Raw genomic sequence first — 21991 nt, forward strand, 5'->3', positions numbered from 1 at the left:
TAACCCGAGAATGCAACTTTTTAAAAAAAAAAGGGTTTTGTGATTTACACATGAAAGAAGTGAAACTATCACTGTATTCTAACAGATGAAAGGCTTAACAGACAATCAGTTCTTCAGTGTATAATTTCAGTTACATCACACTGCAAATTTTTGCTATAAATTCTGTGTTACATCGAGCCCTCCACAATCACCTGATGAAGGAGCGTCGCTCCGAAGGCTAGTGTGCTTCCAATTAAACCTGTTGGACTATAACCTGGTGTTGTGTGATTTTTAACTTTGTACACCCCAGTCCAACACCGGCATCTCCGAATCGTGACCAATTTAGGTGTCATTCACAAACGTACTAGCCATGCCTCCTCCTACATTGTCATCCAAATTGTTTATATAAATGACAAACAAAAGTGGACCCAACACCAATCCCTGTGGAACAGCGCTGGTCACAAGCCTCCAGTCTGAAAAATAACCCTCCACAACCACCCTCTGTGTCCTACCATCAAGCCGAAATATAGAGTTTGACATTAAGATGGCTGGTTTTTTTTACAGTATTAATGTTGGGAAGATCCTGAAGAAGGGCTTATGCCCGAAACGTCGATTCTCCTGTTCCCTGGATGCTGCCTGACCTGCTGCGCTTTTCCAGCAACACATTTTCAGCTCTGATCTCCAGCATCTGCAGCCCTCACTTTCTCTCAAAGATAATGCAACTGTTAGAGTTTGGTCATTACTCCTTCAAAACTGAGAGCAATCTCCTAGATTTTCATATGCGCAGCTAAACAGCATAATCCAAAGGCCACTGTCAGCTGCTCTTAATTACCGAAGGGATACACACTTGAAGTTCTCCTCCTCTCCATCTCAATCACCTTCCACTGATTACAGTCAACTCAATATCACTGAATTTGAGAATTTTTTTTCTTTTGCGCTATTAGCTTAGCTGTGAAAACCCTTGAAAGAGTTACACCTTTTTGAATGAGGTATAGTTGGGTTTTTAATGTTTTACTAAGTTAATAATTATAGCTGAATAATCTTGCTGTCTTTGAAAAACTAACTTTATATTTGTGGAAAGCCACCTTTTCACTGTTGGCTCCCCATTTTTAAACAAAACTCATGAAACTGAACACTATCCAGAAGAAAGCAGCCTGCTTGATCGACACCATATCCACCATCTCAAAAATTGACTTATTTTGCCACCAATTATAGTGGTGGTAGTGAATACCACGTACAAGATGAGCTGCTGCAGTTACCAAGGCTCCATCAATAGCACTTTCCAAACCTGTGACACCTACCATCACTTAGAAGGGTAAGGACAGCAAAGTTAAAAATCACACAACACCAGATTATAGTCCAACAGGTTTACTTGGAATACTAACTTTCAGAAAGCTGCTCCTTCGTCAGGTAGCTAGTGGGGCAGGATCATTGGACACAGAATTTACAGCAAAAGATCATAGTGTAGTACAATTGATGCGATATATTGAACAAACCTAGATTGCTCTTAAGTCTTTCGTCTTTTAGAATGGGTTGCAGGTGTCAATTCATTAATAAATAAATCCCAAAACTTTCAAGTTGCATTCCTAAGGTAACTTAAGGTTGCCATGAACCCTGTGATGACAACCAGTGCAAAACGTGTCAGAGGGTCGGCATGGATACTACCATTACACATGGGGACACCATCCACCACGTGTGTGGCAGGTACTTATGTGACTAGGCCAATACGTTGCATGCAAGGATGCCCCGAGGTATGGTACATTGGTGAGACCAAGAGACACTACACAACAAATAAATGAGCACCACACAACAAACACGAGACAGGATGTTCCTTCCCATTTGGGGAATACTTCAGTGGTCAGGGACATTTGACTTCAGAACTTCGGGTGACTGTCCTGCAAGGTGGACTTTGGGATATGCAACAACTTTGAGTGGCTGAGCACAGGCTGACAGGCAAGTTCAGTCCCTATGAGGATAGCCTCAACCGGGGGACACTATAGGTCATGAACCCAAGGTCCCGGTTGAGGCTATCCTCATAGGTACTGAACTTGCCTATCAGCCTGTGCTCAGCCACTCAATGTTGTTGTATATCCCAAAGTCCGCCTTGTAGGACAGTCATCCGAAGTTCTGAGGTCGAATGTCCCTGACCGCTGAAGTGTTCCCCAACTGGGACGGAACATCCTGTCTTGTGATTGTTGTGTCTACTTGGTCTCACCAGTGTGAGAGAGTATAGTCTCTCCCACACACAATCACACACAAAAACACACACACACTCTTACATACTCTCACACTCACGCAGAGCCTTTCTCATACATACGCTCTCTGTCAGACGCACACACACAGGCATATACTCCATCACACTCACGCACACACACACATACTCGATCAAGCATGCATGCATACACTCTCTGACTCTCTCCCTCACTTGCATGCACACGCACATAAAAGTCTATGGGGTGAATTTGCATTTGCAGAATTATATTTGTAGATACATTCTATTTTGTTAAAAATGCACACAATCTGGAGGCAGTCATAGAGTCAATCCATATGACATTTTATAAATTCCTACTTTGGGATTAGAGCCAGTCTGACTCAAGATTGGAATATAGATCGACTCTAACCTTACACCTTTAATGCATTGTCTAAATTGAGATGTCACCTTTTTTTATAAAACCTTAAGTTATCTTGGGAATGTGACTTGAAAGAAATTCTGGGATTTACATATTCATGATTCGAAACCTGCAACCCATTCTAAAAGATGAAAGACATAATAGCAGTCTAGATTTGTTCAATATATACATCAGTTGTATGATACTCTGATCTTTTGCTTTAAATTCTGTTTCTTATGATCCTGCCCCATTAGCCACCTGATGAAGGAGCAGTGCTCCAGAAGATAGTACTTCCAAATAAACCTGTTGGACTATAATTTGATATTGTGTGATTTTTAACTTTGTCCACCCCAATCCAACATTGGCACCCTCTACATCAAGCACAGCAAAAACATTGGATCACCACCCCAGCTACCCTTGGAAGTGATACACCACCCTGGATGTACGTCATTGTTTCTTCACAGTTGTTGCGCTAAACTCTTGGACCTCCCTTCCTAGTAGCACTGTGGGCATGGGCATACTTGTACCAGATGGACAGCAGTTATCAAGGCCATTTAGGGATGACCTATAAATACTAGCCTTAGTATTGCTGTCCATGACCATTGAAGGATAAAAGAAATCTCTTAGCACTATCTGAAGAGAGCCAAATGAGTTTTCCAGTATTCTGGTCAATACTTATACCTCACTGAAAGTAATAAAACAGGTTATCTGGTCATTTACATTGCTGCTTTTTGACCTTATCGTGTACAAGTTCGCTGACACATTGCTCTATACGGTAACTGTAGTTAGAGTTTAAAATATAATTAATTATCCATGTTTCAGAAAATCCCATTGATATGAACAATACTATTTGGATGCAAATGTTTCCTCCTTAATCTAAAATCATCTTTGATCAGATATTTCACATAGCATTTTAATTTAATGAAATTAAAAAGTTATGATGTATATTCAGGAAAGCTAGGATGGATCTAAGCCTTCTGGCATTCTGTATTAGTGAGATTCCTAGTGGCACCTTCAACTTTGATGACAGTGCTGTCACATATATCAAATGGTGATAATTCTGCTGGGGGAGTAAGAATGACACAGACTTGTTTCTCAAAGATCCTTCAGAACTAGCATTTCTGCTACTGCAAGTGTGAGCAGATACTGCTGATGACACTAACTCTTACTTTACCATTGCATGGGGGCTGGGACTCTTTGCAATGCAAGTGTATATGTGGACACATCTCTGACATCTGGCAAAGATCATAGCCAGGAAGTAAAATTCATAATGTGACTTTTAAATGAAAACAAATTCTGGCACAAATTACCACAAAATAGCCCTACTGAGAAATATGTGATTGCGCTCAGTAACTCTCCATGGCAGCACATTTTAAGAATGACATCTCACCACATGGAGAACTGCAATTATAAAGGTATTCTATCTAGCTGGCAGAGTGTGCTGATGGCTTCATTCCTTTTGTCAACATGATACTTCAAAAACATGGCTTGCTATAGCAATCAGTAGATCACTGAAGATGAGTAACAGAATGCAATTAGCTACTTCTCCTTGAGAAATTTATCTATGGATTGTGCAACAAGATGAACATTTGTTTATCATGAGGCTATGTTTGTACTGTCTGATAAAGTGATATATCCAATTGAGTATACAATAATACCATGCATTAACTTTCCATTGCTAAGAGACACAGTGAGGTATGTAAAAGCAGAAAAATAGGACATTGTTACATATGTTTTGCATTTGGTTACTTCCTCAATGGAATTTTGAGTAACAGTATTCGATTTAATCTTGTTGGCTGTTAATATGCAAAATTGTTAAAGATACACATGAAAAATAACAATAACAATGGCAGAAAATAAGGCACTAATCATCAGCTTGAGCAGTTCACGCAAGGAAACCCTCTTGCTTTCTATAAACCTCTTTCAAAGTTGCTGCTTTTATCTAATCATGTATCACAAATCACAAGTTTGCTAATAATTATTCAATATCTGAAGGAACATGGTTCCTCATTATGGACAGTTTAGCACAGTTAGATTGCATGGAATATGGGGAGAACTAGCCATTTGGATACAGAACTAGTTCGAAGGTAGGAGACAGAAGTGGTTGTGGAGGGTTGCTTTTCAGACTGGAGGCCAGTGACCAATGGTGTGCCACAGGATTGGTGCTGCATCCACTGTTTTTTGTCATTTATATGAATGATTTGGATGTGAACAAAGCAGGTATGGTTAGTAAGTTTACAGATTACACCAAAATTGGAGGTGTAGTGGACAGTGAAGAAGGTTACTTCAGAGTACAATGGGATCTTGATCAGATGGCCAATGGGCTGAGGAATGACAGATGGAGTTTAGATAAATGTGAGGTGCTGCATTTTGGAAAGGCAAATCAGGGCAGGACTCATTCACTTAATGGCAAGGGCCTGGAGAGAATTGCTGAACAAAGAGACCTTGGAGTGTAAGTTCATAGTTCCTTGACAGTGGAGTTGCAGATAGACAGGCTAGTGAAGAAGGGATTTGGTATGCTTGCATTGGTCAGTGCATTAAGTATAGAATTTGGGAGTTCCTGTTGCAGCTATACAGGACATTGGTTAGACCACTTTTGGAATATTGCATGCAAATCTGGTCTCCCTCCTATCGGAATGATGTTTTGCAACTTGAAAGAGTTTAGAAAAGATTTACAGAGGACCCTCGATTATCTGAAGGACACGGACGGGGAATATTTCATTCGATTAATTGAATGCTGGATAACATAGTTAGCGAAGCATTGGGACCTTATGGTCTTGTTCAGATAATCCAAAATTCTGCTAGTCGAATGCCAGATCATCGAAGTTCCTTTGTACAAGTATGTTACCAGGGTTGTAGGTATGAGGTATAGGGAGAGGCTGAATAGGCTGGACCTATTTTCCCTGGAGCGTTGGAGGCTGAGGGGTGATCTTATAGTGGTTTATAAAATCATGAGGGGCATTGATAAGGTAAATAAACAAGGTTTTTTCCCTGGTGTTGCAGAGTCCAGAACTAGAGGGTATAGGTTTAGGGTGAGAGGGAAAAGATTTATAAGGGACCTATGGGGCAACCTTTTCATACAGAGGATGGTGTGCGTATGGAATGAGCTGCCAGAGGAAGTGGTGGAGGCTGGTACAATTGTAACATTTAAAGGGCATCTGGATGGACATATGAATAGGACAGGTTTAGAAGGTAATGGGCTAAATGCTGGAAAATGGAACTAGATTGATTTCGGATATCTGGTCGGCATGGGTGAGTAGGATGAAAGGGTCTGTTTCCATACTGCTGAGTCTGTATGAAATAGAGTGAAGTAGTAGAAACTGTGAAGTAGTTTCCCTCTATTTCACATACTTTATTCTGCGAAGATGTCAAATGTTATTGTCTGAGCAATTTAGTGAATCCACATTTGACCTAACCAGCACAATTAAGTCATTGGTTCATTATCACATTTGATGTTATTGAATTTTTTTGTCAGATTTCTTTGTTCGATGCATGTTGTAAAATCACTGCCTGAGTGACACTCTCAATCTCTAATAAAAACAGAAATTACTACACAAACTGATGTTCACAGGCAGAGGAATATTACTGCCGCCTTATTCAGACCCGCAGAACAAATGAAAGTAAACTATTTGACAGCTGCACTAAATACCACTAATTGTACAATATAACACTTCGACATTGTATAGTCTTTTAAGTTGGTTTATATGCTCATAGGTAACTATTGAAAATATTTTCAAATTGGAGACTTTTTTTTCTTTGTTTGTCGAATGCATTGACTGTATTTCCCATTGCTGGGACTGAGGATGAAATCATCCAATTCCCTGAATGATGTGGGCCGTAGCAAACAATTATGTTAAGTATGGTGAAATTGTCAAAATAAAGTTTTCAATGTCAGAAGAAAGATACATAATTTTCCACGCAAGGTTGAACAGCGAGCCAAGAATCTCATCAACAAGCAGCGAGAGGCGTACTTACATGCATTAACATCTGAGAGTTCCCTAATCTCACCTCATCTGTATGCAGTTTGCTATTTCCCCTGGAGAGAAACTAGATGTTAACAATTCCTGACATGAACGTCTGAGCGGCTACCTGGCAGCTGTAGTCACTCAACGTTGAGCTTCCATCTTGGTCAGCATTCCCCAACATGGATTGCAGCAGTTCAAGAAGGCAGCTCACCATCACATTCTCAAGGGCAATTAGGGACAGGCAATAAATGCTAACCAGCTAGTGACACCCATATCCCATGAATAAAAAAGCAAGTCTCGAGACATACTCCATGAGCTATTAGCGCTTTCATTCTTTATCCATGGAAGTTGGCAAATGACACACAGTGTCACCACATCATCATGGCACAGTTTAGACTAAGCTGAAAATGTGTTGCTGGAAAAGCGCAGCAGGTCAGGCAGCATCCAAGGAACAGGAGAATCGACGTTTCGGGCATAAGCCCTGCTTCAGGAACAGTTTAGACTGACTCATAATACAGTGAATCACGTCAGTGCTGCAGTTTTGAGCTTACTTCCAACTTACATTACAGTGCTGCTCACAAGACATTTCGCGGGCAGGGAGAGGCACCCATCTCATGCATCACAACAGGATATATCTCAGGGCCCTTAGTTTACTTTCTTAGCAAAAGTAGTAAAGTGTGGTGCTGAAAAGCACAGCAGGTCAGGCAGCATCTGAGGAGTAGGAGAGTTAACGTTTCGGGCATAAGCCTTTCACGGGGAATGTTGGGGTGGTTGGGGGCTGAGAAATAGGAAGGTGGGGGTGGGGCTGGGGTGGAAGGTAGCTGGGAAGGTGATAGTAATGCAGATGGAGGACGATAGTGATAGGTTGGAGGAGAGAGCAGAGCGGAGGTGGGAAGGAAGATGGACAGGTAGGACAGTTCAAGAGGGTGGTGCTGAGTTGGAGGTCTGGATCAGGGATGAGGTGGGGTGAGGGAAGATAAGGAAACTGGTGAAGTCAACATTGATGACGTGTGGTTGAAGGGTCCCAAGGTGAAAGATGAGGCGTTCTTCCTCCAGTGATTGGGTGGCTTGGATTTGGTGGTCGAGGTGGCCCAGGACTTGCATGTCTTTGGCGGAGTTGAGGTGGTTGGCCACAGCGCAATAGGGTTGTTTGGTGCATGTGTCCCAGACATGTTCCCTGAAACGTTCCACAAGTTGACGTCCTGTCTCCCAAATGTAGAAGAGATCAAATCGAGAGCAATGGACACTCTACAGATGAGATTTTGGATGTGCAGGAAAATCTCTGCCGGATGTGAAAAAATCCTTTGGGGCCTTGGACGGAGGTGAGGGGAGAGCTATGGACACAAGTTTTACACCTCTAGGGGCGGCAAGAGAAGGTACTGGGAGTGGAGGGTGGGTTGGTGTTGGGACGTGAATCTAATGAGGGAGTCATGGAGGGAAAGGTCTCTACAGAATGCAGATAGGGGTGAGGAGGGAAATGTATCCCTGGTGGTGGAGTCTGATTGTAGTCCAAATTGTGATGGTCTGAAAGTAGTCTGAAGTCCCTAGCACTTACTCACATTATGTGTATTTAGATGTTTATAGCATCAGTGCTATGCATTTTGCCACAATATTCAGAACTTGTAGCATCAAAGTACTTATGTCTTGCTTTGCCTTTGAGCGCAGAGTCAGAGCCAGCTGTGATTAGTCAAGGGTGAACATGGAGCTTATCAGCACCAAATGACATCAATGTCACATTAGCATGTGCCAAAACGTATGTGGAAAATACTGCATGTGGTGAAACCAAATAGTCATATCTCAAAGTCCGAGGTGAGTAATTCTTAGATGAGGTGTCGAGGAATACTGTTGTCAGTCAGGATGTCCCACAATAGCCAGTCTTAGGCACCAACCAATATCAATCCATGGGCTTGGAGCAGTCAGTTGGGCACTTGGAATAATCAGGATCAGGGAGTTGTACCTTTACAGTCCAGAGAGTGGGCCACAGTTAGTCCACTGGGTTTGTTCACTGAAAGTCTAGAGAAGTCACTATCAGGGATTACTGATGCAGCTTTGGGAAAGGGAACTTTTGGAGATTAGTGGCAGCAAGCTGAGATGCAGCGGAGAAAGTGAAGACTGCAGATGCAGGAGTTCAGAGTTGAAATGTATGGCACTGGAAAAGCACTGCAAGTCAGGCAGCATCCGAGGAGCAGGAGAATCAACATTTCAGGCATTCCTTCATCAGGAATGGGATGCAGAGGAGACAATAATTGTGAAGGGGTCATCTCAACGTATAATCATCGGAGATGGGAGGACATAGGTTGCTGTGGCGTTTGGGGATGGGGGTCATCAATGATCATTACCATCCTGACTTCCATGGTGGGGGGACAGTGCGTAACTCTGTTTGGCAAAACTAAGTTGATTGCCTGTTGCTGAAGGGGGTAAGGTGGGGAGATGAGAGTTAAAGGAAAGTATTAAGTCAGAATGTGGGGGAAAGAAAAGCCAATGAAGTCAGTAGAAAGTGCCAGACAGAATGGAACACGAAGGTTTGACAGTCTCCGAGACTGAGGCTGAGCCCTTGATACACTGTGAGAAGTATAACCTGTGTTGTCTTCTGTTCTCATCCAAATCACAATCAAAATGGGGAATGACTGCCATTGCACCGGGATGGTGGAGTTAATACTTTTTGTTTTCAACTGTGACAAAGGTGAGTGATATGAGGCCTTTTAAGGGGCATAAGGATGAAACAGACACACATAAAAGTTAAAGACATCTGTTAGCACAGAATTCTGTCTGTGAAGCTCACGCATTGACTAATCATCTGGACTAAAAATCCTAGCCTCAAGCACTATTGATCATCTCATTCAACATTACCTGTTAATCTTAGCGATGATGTGAAGCACCAACAATGTCAGGAAAGATGTAAAACTAGCTCCATGATTCACACTTACTACCAATGTTCTTCAAAGCTTGTGCAAGGTCCAGGAGCTGCTCACTAGTGTTGTCTTTCTGGCTACTGAGTTTCTGATCTCATTATTGCTACCACACATACAGTCTCCAAATGTGTACATAGTCTTGAGCAGTCTGTATCTAAATCAAGTCAACGATGTGAAATGTTCATGTAGAGATATCTCAGAGACCTCCAATGTTTGGGAGACATTGTTCAAATGTTATTTACATGTGATGTGATGTGATAAGACATAGGAGCAGAAATTAGGCCATTTAGCCCATAAATAAGGAGTTGCTTTGTTTGTTATCCACATGAACTCATCGGAACCAACCCCATCGACCCAAGAGAGAGAGAGAAGTTGTGGTTGTCCTTGTGGCTGCTGTGCTAAAAACAACCAAGGGAATGGATGAGAAACACATGTCAGTGTGACCTAGACCAACATCAACTACCAACTGACGTGGTGCAGCCTCCTAATGAGAAGTTTCCAGACAAAGATGCCCAATGATGTGGCAAAAATGCAGAAGACCCACAGTTGCTTGTCTTCCATGAATGCTGTGCAGATGAGAGCAGGGGAAATGTATTTTGTTTAGAGGTGAAAGTCAGATTGCCCTCACATGATGTCCATTGTATCTGCAGTGCAACACCCTCTTTCACTGGTATGAACAAGGGCTCTCGAAGTCTTCTCATTATGAAGCTCCCATGCAAGTCAGGCTTGGAGGTGTTCTTTACTGTTGAGTATACGCAGAGGACACTGTTTAATCCTTGGATTCTTTTCCCTGGATAAGTGGAAGATGCGACAAGGCTATCTGATGGTTGCTGAGGATCGGTGAGAACCACAGCATTGTATCGAGTAGGAAAATTAGGATATTCTCCAGAAGGAACAGCACCTTCAGCTTTCTGTAACACAGCAGTTTCAGCCAAAGCTCCCCAACAGGAGTTTTGTATGAAGCCTGTTCAATGAAAATGAGTTCTGCAAGTCAGCTTTCACTAACTGTAAATGTATTGATGCTGCTCATGCTGGCATACCCTGTCTAATCCTTGACTTGAACTCCCACAGGGTTGGGGATTGAAAGAAGAATGGAGTTAGTGGTGTCAGGCATCTCCAGAGTGTCCTGAAAGGAGACATCTGGGGGTCTGCATTTGTTTCCTTCTCTGACTGGGTGCCTACTGGCATCACCCTAATCCTTAAGAAAAGGGTGCCTGGAGTGAGATCATGGTCCCTCATTCCCCTGTCACCATACTGTTGTTGCTGAGCCAGTGGCTACAATGGTGGACTGTAGGCCTGTGCATATATTTGGGAGACATTGAGTTTGACCTGGTTTTCCATGGCCACCAACCTGTCCACGGACACAGCCAGACACCGGCATCCTGGAACTAGCATGTGACCGATAACATTGGTGGATTCCTCCAGCCATGGAGTCAGTTTCCCGAATGCCTTTGACAAACCTGCCTGCATTTTCACATAGTTATTAATAACACACACCAGGGACACTGCCTGGGCTGAGCAGATTATCTGAGTGCCAGGGACTTGTGCTATATCTTCCTTATCAATGCAGAGGCATGTGCTCACCAGAATGTACTCTTGAGTCTAATCTAGCTAACACACCCACCAAGGTGTTGGTGTCTGAGTTGGTGGAAATGCAGGAGACAGCCTTGCCAGTGCATCCTCTGGGAATCTGTGACTTCTTTCTTCAAGGCAGAGGAAGACATGTTGGCTGAAAGGACTGCTGTCTTCCAGGAAGATATTCTATGGTGCTCACAGACGTCAAGCGGGTATGCGTAGCGAAATAGTTCCAACAGCTGTTAGTTGGTGCAGATGGAAGAAAGCTGGTGAGATGTCCCAAGTGAGTGATTATGAAACATGGACGTGGATGGCAGTGGCCTGGGGGAAAAGGTTCATAGTTTCGGGGGGATATAATGGAAGAGAGCCATTGAGGGAAGATGTTGCATTAAACTGTGGTTGCAGTAAACCATGAGCTTTCGTACTAGGTATGGGTAGTATCAGAGTTATACACAGTGTGGAGTAACAAAGAAATGGTGGCACTTACCCTTGTGGATTGCAGAAGATCATTGACATTCACAGCTTGGTATTTCTCTCGGACCAAGAGTACCACATTGAACCAGGTGGCAACTTCAGAGCAGGCTAGACAGGCCTGATGGGGTGGTCTTCTTCGTCAGTCTGCATGAAAGGGAACAACCTACTTCTCTAGTACCCTGTCCACCAGGACCTCCAGGTCCCTGTCAGCAAATTGCGTGCTGATATGCCCCTATAAGCAATGGGTGATTCTTCTCATGTTGCAAATGTGAAGGGTTTTCCTGGCTTGCGGTGTTTTCGACTGTAATTTAACAGGTATTTAAATATGGTACCTGTGCTGGAAATTCTGGAATGCCCTGGCAAGGGTGAGCCCATCTGTCACTAGTGAGCACACAATCTAGTGAATGAACTGCAGTAGGGGAATAGCGAATGCAAAATAAAGTGTGCAGTGAAGAATTGGTGAGGTAACCCGCAGAGAGACAGCTAATGGAGAGAAACCTTCCTTGAAAATTCACTCTTGATTTTTGGTGAAATTCAGCTCTGAATCTTCTTCGTAATAATTTTAAGCCCCTGACTCACATACAATCCACATCTGCTCACCACAAAATGCTGCGTGGGAATTCAGTTGGTACACCTCTCAGTTTGCATTTGAAAATACTTCTCTTAACTCAGAGGGAGTTATGCCATTTTTATTCTACAAAATCAACAAACCTCTCTCTTTTGTGAAATTTGTGAGCTTTAATTCTTTAGCATCTTTAATTCAAATTGTTTCTGTGGAGATTCAAAAAGCCTATCATTATTAAAAGAGATTTAACAATTAACATATTTGTTTTTATAGATCACGGATTTAGAGTCCCGCCTAGTTTTTCGCTTGGTGTAAAAAATTTTGTATTTTTTCTTGGAGATTTTTCCAAACATTGTTGTGCCTTATCATTCTCAGCTACATTTCTTCACACCATTAGTCAGCGATATGGCTCACTCCTGTCGAACAACTTGATAAAGGCCTCTTCCAATCCGAATCCATTGGAGTAATAACATGTTTAAAACTCAACTTAAGATGTTTTACTGTTGGAAGTTCAAGGTAGAATTATAAGAACAAGATTTAACTTGAGAGGTGCAAAGAGATAGAATAATTATGTAAAAGGTGGACTTTTTATTACTTTTGTGTTGATTTATTATCAATACCTGTTTGCCCTGCAGTCATTCATGCATGTGCTATAATGCTGACTATTTACCAGCTTGCACTGTCCTTCACTAAATTTAGAGATCCATTACTCAATATAGAATTACACATCATAAGTTATAGGCTGTGGATCTACTTTCAGCACATATAGGTAATATAAGCTTAGTTACAGGAAGTTGGCGCCCTCAGGGGTTTTAATGTATCTGGTGTGTAGCGTGGATTCTTGTGAGATCAGTAAACGTCTGGAAGGTTTCATGTCCGGTCGAGAATTTGTTTAAAATTTGCTGGTTGAACTCCTCATTGTTAGTCTCTTTACCACATCGACTGGTCTAAAAAATCTTCCAGATCTTGACATTAATTATTCAAAGTTTGTTCATGTTATTTTACAGTATTTACTATTTTATTTCCCATGTGTGGTTCATGTCGATTCGAGCTAAATTACGCCAGGTACTTCAGGGCAAAATATTTTTCATAAAGCACCCATACATATCTTCTCAAAAATTACTAACCCATACTATCTTATACGAAAAATGTAACCTCAAAGCTCAGATTGCATAATCAATACTCACTCGTCTCTGGCATGATAAATGAATATAGCATTACGTGTCAACATCATTACCTTTCCCTTGGGCTGTCAGCAATACTGGCTGCTCAGCAAAATCTACTTGTTATCACAATTTTCAATATATATTAAACAATATACACTGTGAATGTATGTTACCAAGGTGTAGAAGGAAAGAATTGCTCTATCTCAACTTGCTATAAACTGGGGGTCAAATGGTAATTGTATGAATATTGCATTCCAGAAGTCTGGAACTGGAACTGCATAGCTGAGGAAAGTAAACTGTCAGAACTTTGTTTTCTTAGATTTAATTCTGTTAATACAGAAATATGTTTGACTATAACCTATTGACAAAATTCTTCAGACAATAGGCAGTATCTATGGCCACATCACACTTTGTATTGATTCAGTTTAGTTTTCACCCCTGAATTAGTGAAAAACCACAGCAGGTTTTGATGTGTGCACTTAACTGCATGCACTCATTGTAGCAGTAATGATTTTCTAAGTATAAATATTGTGAAAATAGAATTAGAATGTAAAAGCTTTCTCTTTCTTTTCTGAGCTGTCATATATTTAAAGATTGTTAGAGATTATTTAGTGAAATCTTTTCTTGTGTTTTTTTCTCCTTCTCACACTTGTTTCAGATATTACCAAGCAATGCTCCTGGGAAGAGAAGGAAGGCATATATCCTAATCATGGACCTGTTAAGTGTAAAATGGAGGAGCAGATACAGGCCATTCAGCCCATCAATTCTGCTCTGCCATTCAATTAGATCTTCGCTAATCTAATAATCCTCAAGTCCAATTTTCTACTATTTACCCATACCCTTGATTTCCTTACTGATTAAAAATCTGTTCATCTCAGCCTTTAATATACTTAACAACCTAGCCTCTTCAGCACTTTGCGGTAAACAATTTCACCAATTCATTACCCTCTGGGAGAAGAAAGTTGTCCTCATCTCTGTCTTAAATGAGTGATCCCTTATTCTGTGATCATGCTCTCTGGTCCTAGACTCTCCCACAAGGGGAAACACCTTTCAGCATATAGCTTGTCCAGTGAAGGATGCCACTACCACTTTTCTAAAGTTACAACTTATGCCTTTAAATAACAGCTTTAATATAGTGAATACACAATAGCATCTTTATAATTAAGCACAGGGAAAATAAGAGCTAAGCCAAGAACATAGAAGTTGGAAGGAGTGGCTTAAAACTTAATTGAAGTTATGCATTTTGAAAAGATTTTTAAAAGAGACAGCCTAAGGGACAGGGAGACCTAAGAGAGGGAGTTCAAAGGGAATAGAAGCCAGACCACTTCTTGGAACTTTGGAATGAATTGTGGTCTCTGATTATCTGACTCACTACCATATTAAACTTCTTCGAATATACTGTATACTGCTCTTTCCTAATACTGCAAATTTGAGATTGAGAACTCACTACACAATTAATGTAATTTATTATCTATAGAGGTAACTTCAGCATGCAAATTATATTTAAGGCGATTTTGTGAGCACATTTTAACATTAGAAGAATAGAATGCTATTTCCAGAGATGAAATGGTATTGAAGGGGACTTTCTGTTGTTGACGGCCCTACAACTCTTAATTTACTGGTTTAAGTATTCTTAGTGATTCTGCATTCACTATTTTCTCTTGAATGTTATTTCTTTGTATATTTATGCCAATATCTGTCTGGACTTGGCCTGCACAGGAGTCAGGCTTTTCCTGCACAACACAGGTTATGATAAAGATATTCGGAGTAATTTAAAAAGTTGAACAGCATTACTTTGAATCTTCTTCATATGAATAATTCTTCCATCTAGATTCTTTCTGACCTTTCTGAAAGACACTCAGTCATGCTGGAGGTCACTCCAGCCAAATAGCAATCCTTCATGTGAGGGGTCAGAGTGCCACTGATGTCTACAGATTAATTGACCTTGGAAGACATTTCTAAACCTGATCCTGACTTTATCTGATAACCATATACACATACTTCCTGATTGACAATGAGGTAAAAAGGCAACAGTGGGAACAGTATTTAATTTTTCTCCCTTTGCCCCAAATTGAGCCACCACTATGATTAAGGCAGCTGAAATCAGATTACTGGCACTGACCAGGGATGGAATCTCAGGCTCTCCTGAACCATTGAAAGAAACGTTTCAAGTGGTTTTAATTTATGAAGTATGAATAAAATAACGTTTGACTAATTTTTCTCTTTCAGGGTAAGAGAGTAGCTGACATTTGCAGCCAGTTTGACGTGAAGCACATTGTGTTCAGTGGGCTTGAGAATGTAAAGAAGCTGACTGATGGAAAGCTGGATGTGCCACATTTTGATGGGAAGGGAGAGATAGAAGAGTATTTCCGTGAAATTGGTGCTCGCATGACAAGTGTGAGAATGCCTGACTACTTTGAAAATTTTCTTCACGTGTTTAGACCTGTTAAGTCAGGCAAAGAATATTATGTTTTGGGTATGTTATTTGAAAGCTTAAAATGTTGTAACACTGTACAGTTGGTATTATAAGTAATACCATTTCTCCAGAGATTAAAGCGAATTTGAAGTACTATTAAAAACCTTCTTTTCCTCAGTTTTTCCCTGTCCTGAAGCCACAAATTCATTTTGAGGTTAGTTCCATGAACGCCAATAGGTCCCAGCACCTAAATGGGATTCTTTACGTACAAATGTAGTCAATTAATGTTGGCAGCCTATTCAGTCAAGAGGGCACAATGGCCCAAGTCCTTTCATTTCATGGCATCTTATGTACACTTATCTACATTCCTTCAGGAGATTAGAGAGCTTGACATTGGCTAATTTTTTCCTGATTAAAGGTCAATGCCAACCATCGTCCTGGTTGAAATCAGCTAACTCAGTATAGACTGGGGATTTAATCACACGTTCCTGATCTGTGGTGCACTTACTCCTTGAGCCATACAATGTGAAGTTAATGCTTTGTCACTGACTTTTAAATGTGAACTTCAAGTCAGAAATGTTCTTTTGTTTTTGATAATGCTGATGTATTTGCACAGTGTTGATTTACACCAATATTAATTCCATTCAGTTATATTGAGAATTCACATTTAAACAATCAGGGGTTGTCAACAGAAATCAAGGAAGATAATTAGGAAATTGAGTTATTGAGAAACCAGTAGAACAGACACGTTTATTTCATTTTTAGCAAGCCTTGATATTCTAGTTTCAAACTAAATTTTATTGTAACTTGTGGTAAGAGAATACCTTATAGTTAATTGAGTGAAATTCCTTATAGAAGGACCTAATTAATTGATTAGTTATATTTACTGATTCAAAAAGCTGAATTCCTACTGTTTTTTAAAAAAAGATGGTTAGCACTGCTGCCTCACAGCACCAGAGACCCGGGTTCAATTCCTGCCTCAGGCAACTGTCTGTGTGGAGTTTGCACATTCTCCCCGTGTCAGTGTGGGTTTCCTCCGGGTGCTCTGGTTTCCTCCCACAGTCCAAAAATGTGCAGGTCAGGTGAATTGGCCATGCTAAATTGCCCATAGTATTAGGTGAGGGGGTAAATGTAGGGGAATGGGTCTGGGTGGGTTGCTCTTTGGAGGGTCGGTGTGGACTTGTTTCCACACTGTAAGTAATCTAAATCTAATCCTGATGTATGAAAGTGAGAAGGGCAGTTGAAAATGAGACAAATAACAGTAATCAGTGCAAACATAGGGAATGCTGGAGAAACTTAGCAAGTCTGGCAGCATCTGTGAAGAGAGAAACAGAGTTCACAGTTTGAGTTCTGAAGAAGAGTCTGAAGAAATCATGTCAGTTTCACAGTATTAACTCTGCTTCTCTATCCACATTACTGCAAGACATGCTGAGTTTCTCCAGCATTCTCTGTGTTTGACTTCTGGTGTCAATAATCTGTTAGCTTTTGTTAGATTTCATATTGCACTTTAGAATGTGTTTATTGTCAATTTGTTTGTTATCAAATCTACTTTTGTTATCTATCTAAGTGATTTAATAATCAATTTCAATAGATATTCCAATGGGAGGAGTTCCAATGGATGGAATGTCAGTAGAAGACTTGGGTGGAGTTGTGCTGGCCATCTTCAAAAACCCTGAAAAATATATTGGGAAGGAGATAGGTCTCAGCACTGACAAACTTAAAATTGAGGAGTATGCTGCAATTATGTCTCGACATACTGGAAAATCAATTCAAGATTCTAAGGTGGGTTTAAAAAATAATTTGCAAGATCGTTGTTCAATAATCAAAAGGAGCATCTACATCAATCTGCAGCCTGTTGGCCACATATGGTTGCTGAGACTTTGCCAACTTTGTACCTATGTTCTATTTGAATGATATTAAATGTTCTTTTTGGTCTACCTAGTAAATAAATTCTGCATCAGAACATCAAAGTCTTGGCTTATAAGCAAATTAAGAGATCATAGAATGACAGAATGCTCTAGCAGGGTGGGGACCATTCAGCCCATTCATGCCTGTGTCAAATCTCTGAAAGAGCTACCTAATCCGTCTCAGATCCACATAACCTTGTACATTATTTGTAGCTTTCTATGTGGTTCTGAAGTGCAGGACGTGCATTTTGAGGCCTATTAGCACCAAAAGCTTAAACACTTCTTCAGATAAGCACTGATGGTCAAGCTTAGAAGAAAATGTTTATTTATTTTATTGTTTTAAACTCTCTGGTAATGTTTAATATTGTAAGAAGTTGGGATTTCATTTATTCTCAGGATGGGATGATACGGCAAGGCCTCATTTCTTGTTCATCATTTATTGAAAAGGTGGTGCTGGGCATTCTCCTTGTGCTAACCACAAGGGAACATGACATTCACCCATTGGCAGTGAAGGAATAGTGACATATTATGTGTGACCTGCAGGGGAGCTTAGAGGTTTGTTGTTCCCATGGTATTGCTGCTTTAGTCCTACACAGTGGTGAAAGTTGTGGGGCGGAGATGTTCTATTGAATTAACCTCAATAAGTGGCTGCAGTTCTTCCTTTAGATTGTACATACTCCAATTATAGTGCATCAGTAATATTGGGGGTAATTGTTGAGTTTAGTGATGGGACACTAATCAAATGGACTTCTCCTTTTTGAATGGAGTCATGTTTCTTGTGTATCATTGTGACTGTTGAGTATCTTGTGTTATTGCTCAGTGACACATATTGGATATGGGAATACAGTTACTTGAAAAACTCAAAGAGGTTTATTAATAGTGTAGAGCACAACTTGCAGTTAGAAATAACTATGTACGCAGCCTCCTGCTGGACTGCACATGGCAAATAGTTATGTGGTTTGTATCCTGATCTTTGGCTCGCTAACCTATAAAGCTCTTAAAGTAACACATATCTAAAGGCAATAATACAACAGCTTTTTTAAAGTAGTATTATGTACCTGACGATGCTTCTGACTTGGTATTAAAAATGATTAGAGATTCAGAAGTGAACGACTTGTCAAAAAGCATCCATTTTCTGCTCTCCTTTTGTACCCCTGCTGTTAAGTATACAGTGATGGCAGTGTTATTGAAAGTTAAAAGGAGATGGCTGTAGTTGCTCTTGTTTGAAACGGTCATGTTCTGGCTCTTGCCTGCTGCCTCTTGCCAATCCAAACCTCGGCATTATATGGTAGAATGGCATGGGTTATCTTTTTGTCTGAGAAATTCTGAATAGAGCTGATCAGTGTATAATCACCAGTGACCAGCACTACTCTTGACATTTAAGCAAAGAAAAATCTTACACTTTAGCAATTAAAGATGCTTATCTGAAGAGCGCCGGTCATGACATCTTGGAACTGTAGTGACTGGCCTTCGACATCACAGTGATCCTTCTTACTGAAAGCTATGATCACTGGAAAATGTATGCTTTTATCTCCATTTATGTCAATTTTACTGGAGCTCTTTGATGACATACATAATTGAATATCAGCAACAACTCTTGTGTGTCCTTTGGGATTGCATATTTGCTTCCACGCACAGTTCAAGCGCTATCATAAAATTCTGCTGGAATCCAGTGACAGTATAGTGGTATTGTAAATGGGCTAGCAACCTAGAGACCTAATGCTCTGAGGACAATGTGCTCAGTTGCTACCTTGGCAGCTGGCTGAATTTGAACTCATCAATTAAGTAATGCTGGCTGTGAAATTCTCATCGATTGTAATAAAAACCTGTCTGGATCATAAATGACCTTCACACAAGGATAAGGTCATGTTGTTATGTCTATCACTTTCATCTCCCTGGGAATTAGATACTGCTGCCTATGGTTATGTCCAGTATACTGTGCAAGAAAAAGGAAAAAATGCTTATAAAGTGTGGGTCAACATGTGTGGATGATATGGCTGAGTAGCTGGTAACACGTGGAAGGTGTAAGATGTGGCTGAGGTGTGCAGCAGTGCAGCTCAGATGAAGCTATGTAGCTGTAATTGAAAGAGATTGTATTGAGTAGGGTTTGAGGCTTCAGCAGCCAAATTGGTGGGTTATGGTACCTGTAAATATGTTTACTTGATTATTCCTGTGAGGCTGTTTTATTTCTTGCCTCCAGGGGATGAGACTAAAGTCCTTTGGACCGAAGGGTCTGTTTCCATGCTGTACATCTCTATGACTCTATGACACTTGCCTTTGCGATGCTTATCTGGATGGCCTCTTAGCTTCCTGTGATTAGATGACATCTCCCAAATCCTGCACCATAGCCTCCAAGAATATCTCAGTGCTCAATCTCTACATAGTGACACCCATGAGTCTTTCCCAGGTCAGAATTGGTTATCGGACTTCTGTTCATAACTGCTGATGCCAGAATGCTTTAAGAGCTGTGGGTTGCCTTTAAGTAAGTAGTGGAGGTTAAACTTTCACTCTTGCTGGCCTCTGACTGTTTCGTTCCCCCATTCAAGCATGCAGATGTTGAGCAATGTATTTAGCATTGGTTACACACGACCATCATTTAAACTAACCGAGATCACAATTTGTTGCCATTTTTGAGACCTGTCCAATTTCATAGTCTTTATTTGTGCACCCCGAGCCCCTTCAAAGCCATGGTAAATTGTGTAATTTGAACCACACTCATGTAGGTAGCTTATTTCAAATAGCTGTTATTTCTCTGGGTTATGCAACTGACCCAATTGTATCCAATTGCTTAAATCAATCTTCCATCAGGTATAAAGCTGCATTTTTTCAATAGGATCTAGTATATAACTGAAATGCATGTTCATTGTGAAGTCCTGAAGAGCTGTTTCATATTCACCTCCTGAATCAGGATATTCAAGTACTCATTGATTTCTCTAAAAGCTTTTTTGACAAGAATGTAATTTTTTTCTAACAGTGCAGTCTTGATTTTAGCCAGGTTCTAAGCACAATGTTTTTTTTTCTTTAGTGAAATTGACATGATCTTAGGAATGTTCAAATCTACGGTTGTGCAGTGTGAATTTAAAATCAGTTCTAAGTACTACACAGCTTTTCTTGCACTGGATATATGTGTAGATTTTACAGAGTTAATAAATTCCCACTATTATTTCAGATATCAGTCAAGGAATATGAGGAACGGAATTTTCCAGGAGCCCAAGAACTTGCCAAAATGTTCCAGTTTTATATGAAACAACCTGATCGCAACAAGGATCTGACGTTAATGTTAAATCCTGAGGCACAGTCCTTTGAAGAATGGATGTCAAAAAACAAGAATGCTTTTATAAATGACTGAATGCCAAATTTAATTTTTAATGTGGCTAAATATACTCTCAATAATCATCTGAAAATGAATTCAGACTAGTATCAGATACGTGTTATTCTGTAGGAGGTATTAAATAAGCATTTTTCTTCATTTAACATCAGACAAGCGTACCTTCAATCATTTAACTCTAGAGTATTCAGTGTCTCTGATTTCAGTAGTTCCACGATTATTGCTTTCATCTGTAACAGAAGGATCATAAAGGTCTAAAATACCTTTCCTCCTCTCTACCTTGATTTATTCCTTTAAGATATTCATATGTATTAGACCAAACATTTGCTTTAATCATCTGCTTTAATATCTCCTTAAGTAGCTCTGTGATATATTTTGTTTTATAATGTCTCTTAGGTGGTGAAACACCTCAGGAGATTTAATCATCATCTTAAATGCACGATTTTGTATATATGGCATATCATCAGCCAATCAATATTTTCTGTGTATCATGAGTCAATCCTTTTTTCTATAGGATAAAGTAAGCACTATTGTTTATCTGGGGTCAAACGGGCATCATTTTGTGTCTAGTCTCAGGTACTTTAATAAAGTGCCACTTGAGAAAGTGTTATACAAGAAAACATCAAATGGAATTGGGGGACTTGTAAAATGAATATCTGTAATATCACACTGACCAATGACTAAAAGGTGAGACAGCTTTATACCTGAATCATGAATAGATGGTCCCATGCAAGAGCAAGAAAAAAGAGAGATGAGCTGAGTGGAGAGTCAAACCCAAGGGGGCAGCCAGATCAGGCCGAGGCCGAGAGGGAAGTTGGGGGTGGGGGAGATAGGAGAAAGTGAGGACTGGAGGTGTTGGAAAAGCGCAGCAGGTCAGGCAGCATCCAAGGAGCAGGAGAATCGACGTTTCGGGCATAAGCCCTTCTTCAGGAATGAGGAGGGTGTGCCAAGCAGGCTAAGATAAAAGGTAGGGAGGCAGGGGGAGATAGGAATGGAGGGTGAAGAATTTGACTTGGAGTGGGAGTGGGCAAGTTGTGTCAAGCAGGGTTGAGGAAATCGGATTGGCTTGGGGCCAAGGAGGAATTTGGGTCAGAA

At 40.6% G+C, this 21991-nt stretch overlaps 1 protein-coding gene across 1 annotated transcript in view; it reads left to right on the top strand.

The window, feature by feature from the left end:
* LOC122551895 (nmrA-like family domain-containing protein 1) overlaps nucleotides 1-21780 on the top strand; it is a 146954-nt gene extending 125174 nt beyond the window's left edge. The window contains exons 4-6 of the mRNA XM_043694466.1: nucleotides 15475-15721; nucleotides 17253-17443; nucleotides 20738-21780. Of these exons, the coding sequence (XP_043550401.1) occupies nucleotides 15475-15721; nucleotides 17253-17443; nucleotides 20738-20917 (618 nt within the window). The 3' untranslated portion in view covers nucleotides 20918-21780. The remainder of the gene's footprint in view (nucleotides 1-15474; nucleotides 15722-17252; nucleotides 17444-20737) is intronic.
* The last annotated feature ends 211 nt before the right edge of the window (nucleotides 21781-21991 follow it).

The sequence above is a fragment of the Chiloscyllium plagiosum genome, chromosome 7, assembly GCF_004010195.1.
Source record: "Chiloscyllium plagiosum isolate BGI_BamShark_2017 chromosome 7, ASM401019v2, whole genome shotgun sequence".
Taxonomy (NCBI): domain Eukaryota; kingdom Metazoa; phylum Chordata; class Chondrichthyes; order Orectolobiformes; family Hemiscylliidae; genus Chiloscyllium; species Chiloscyllium plagiosum.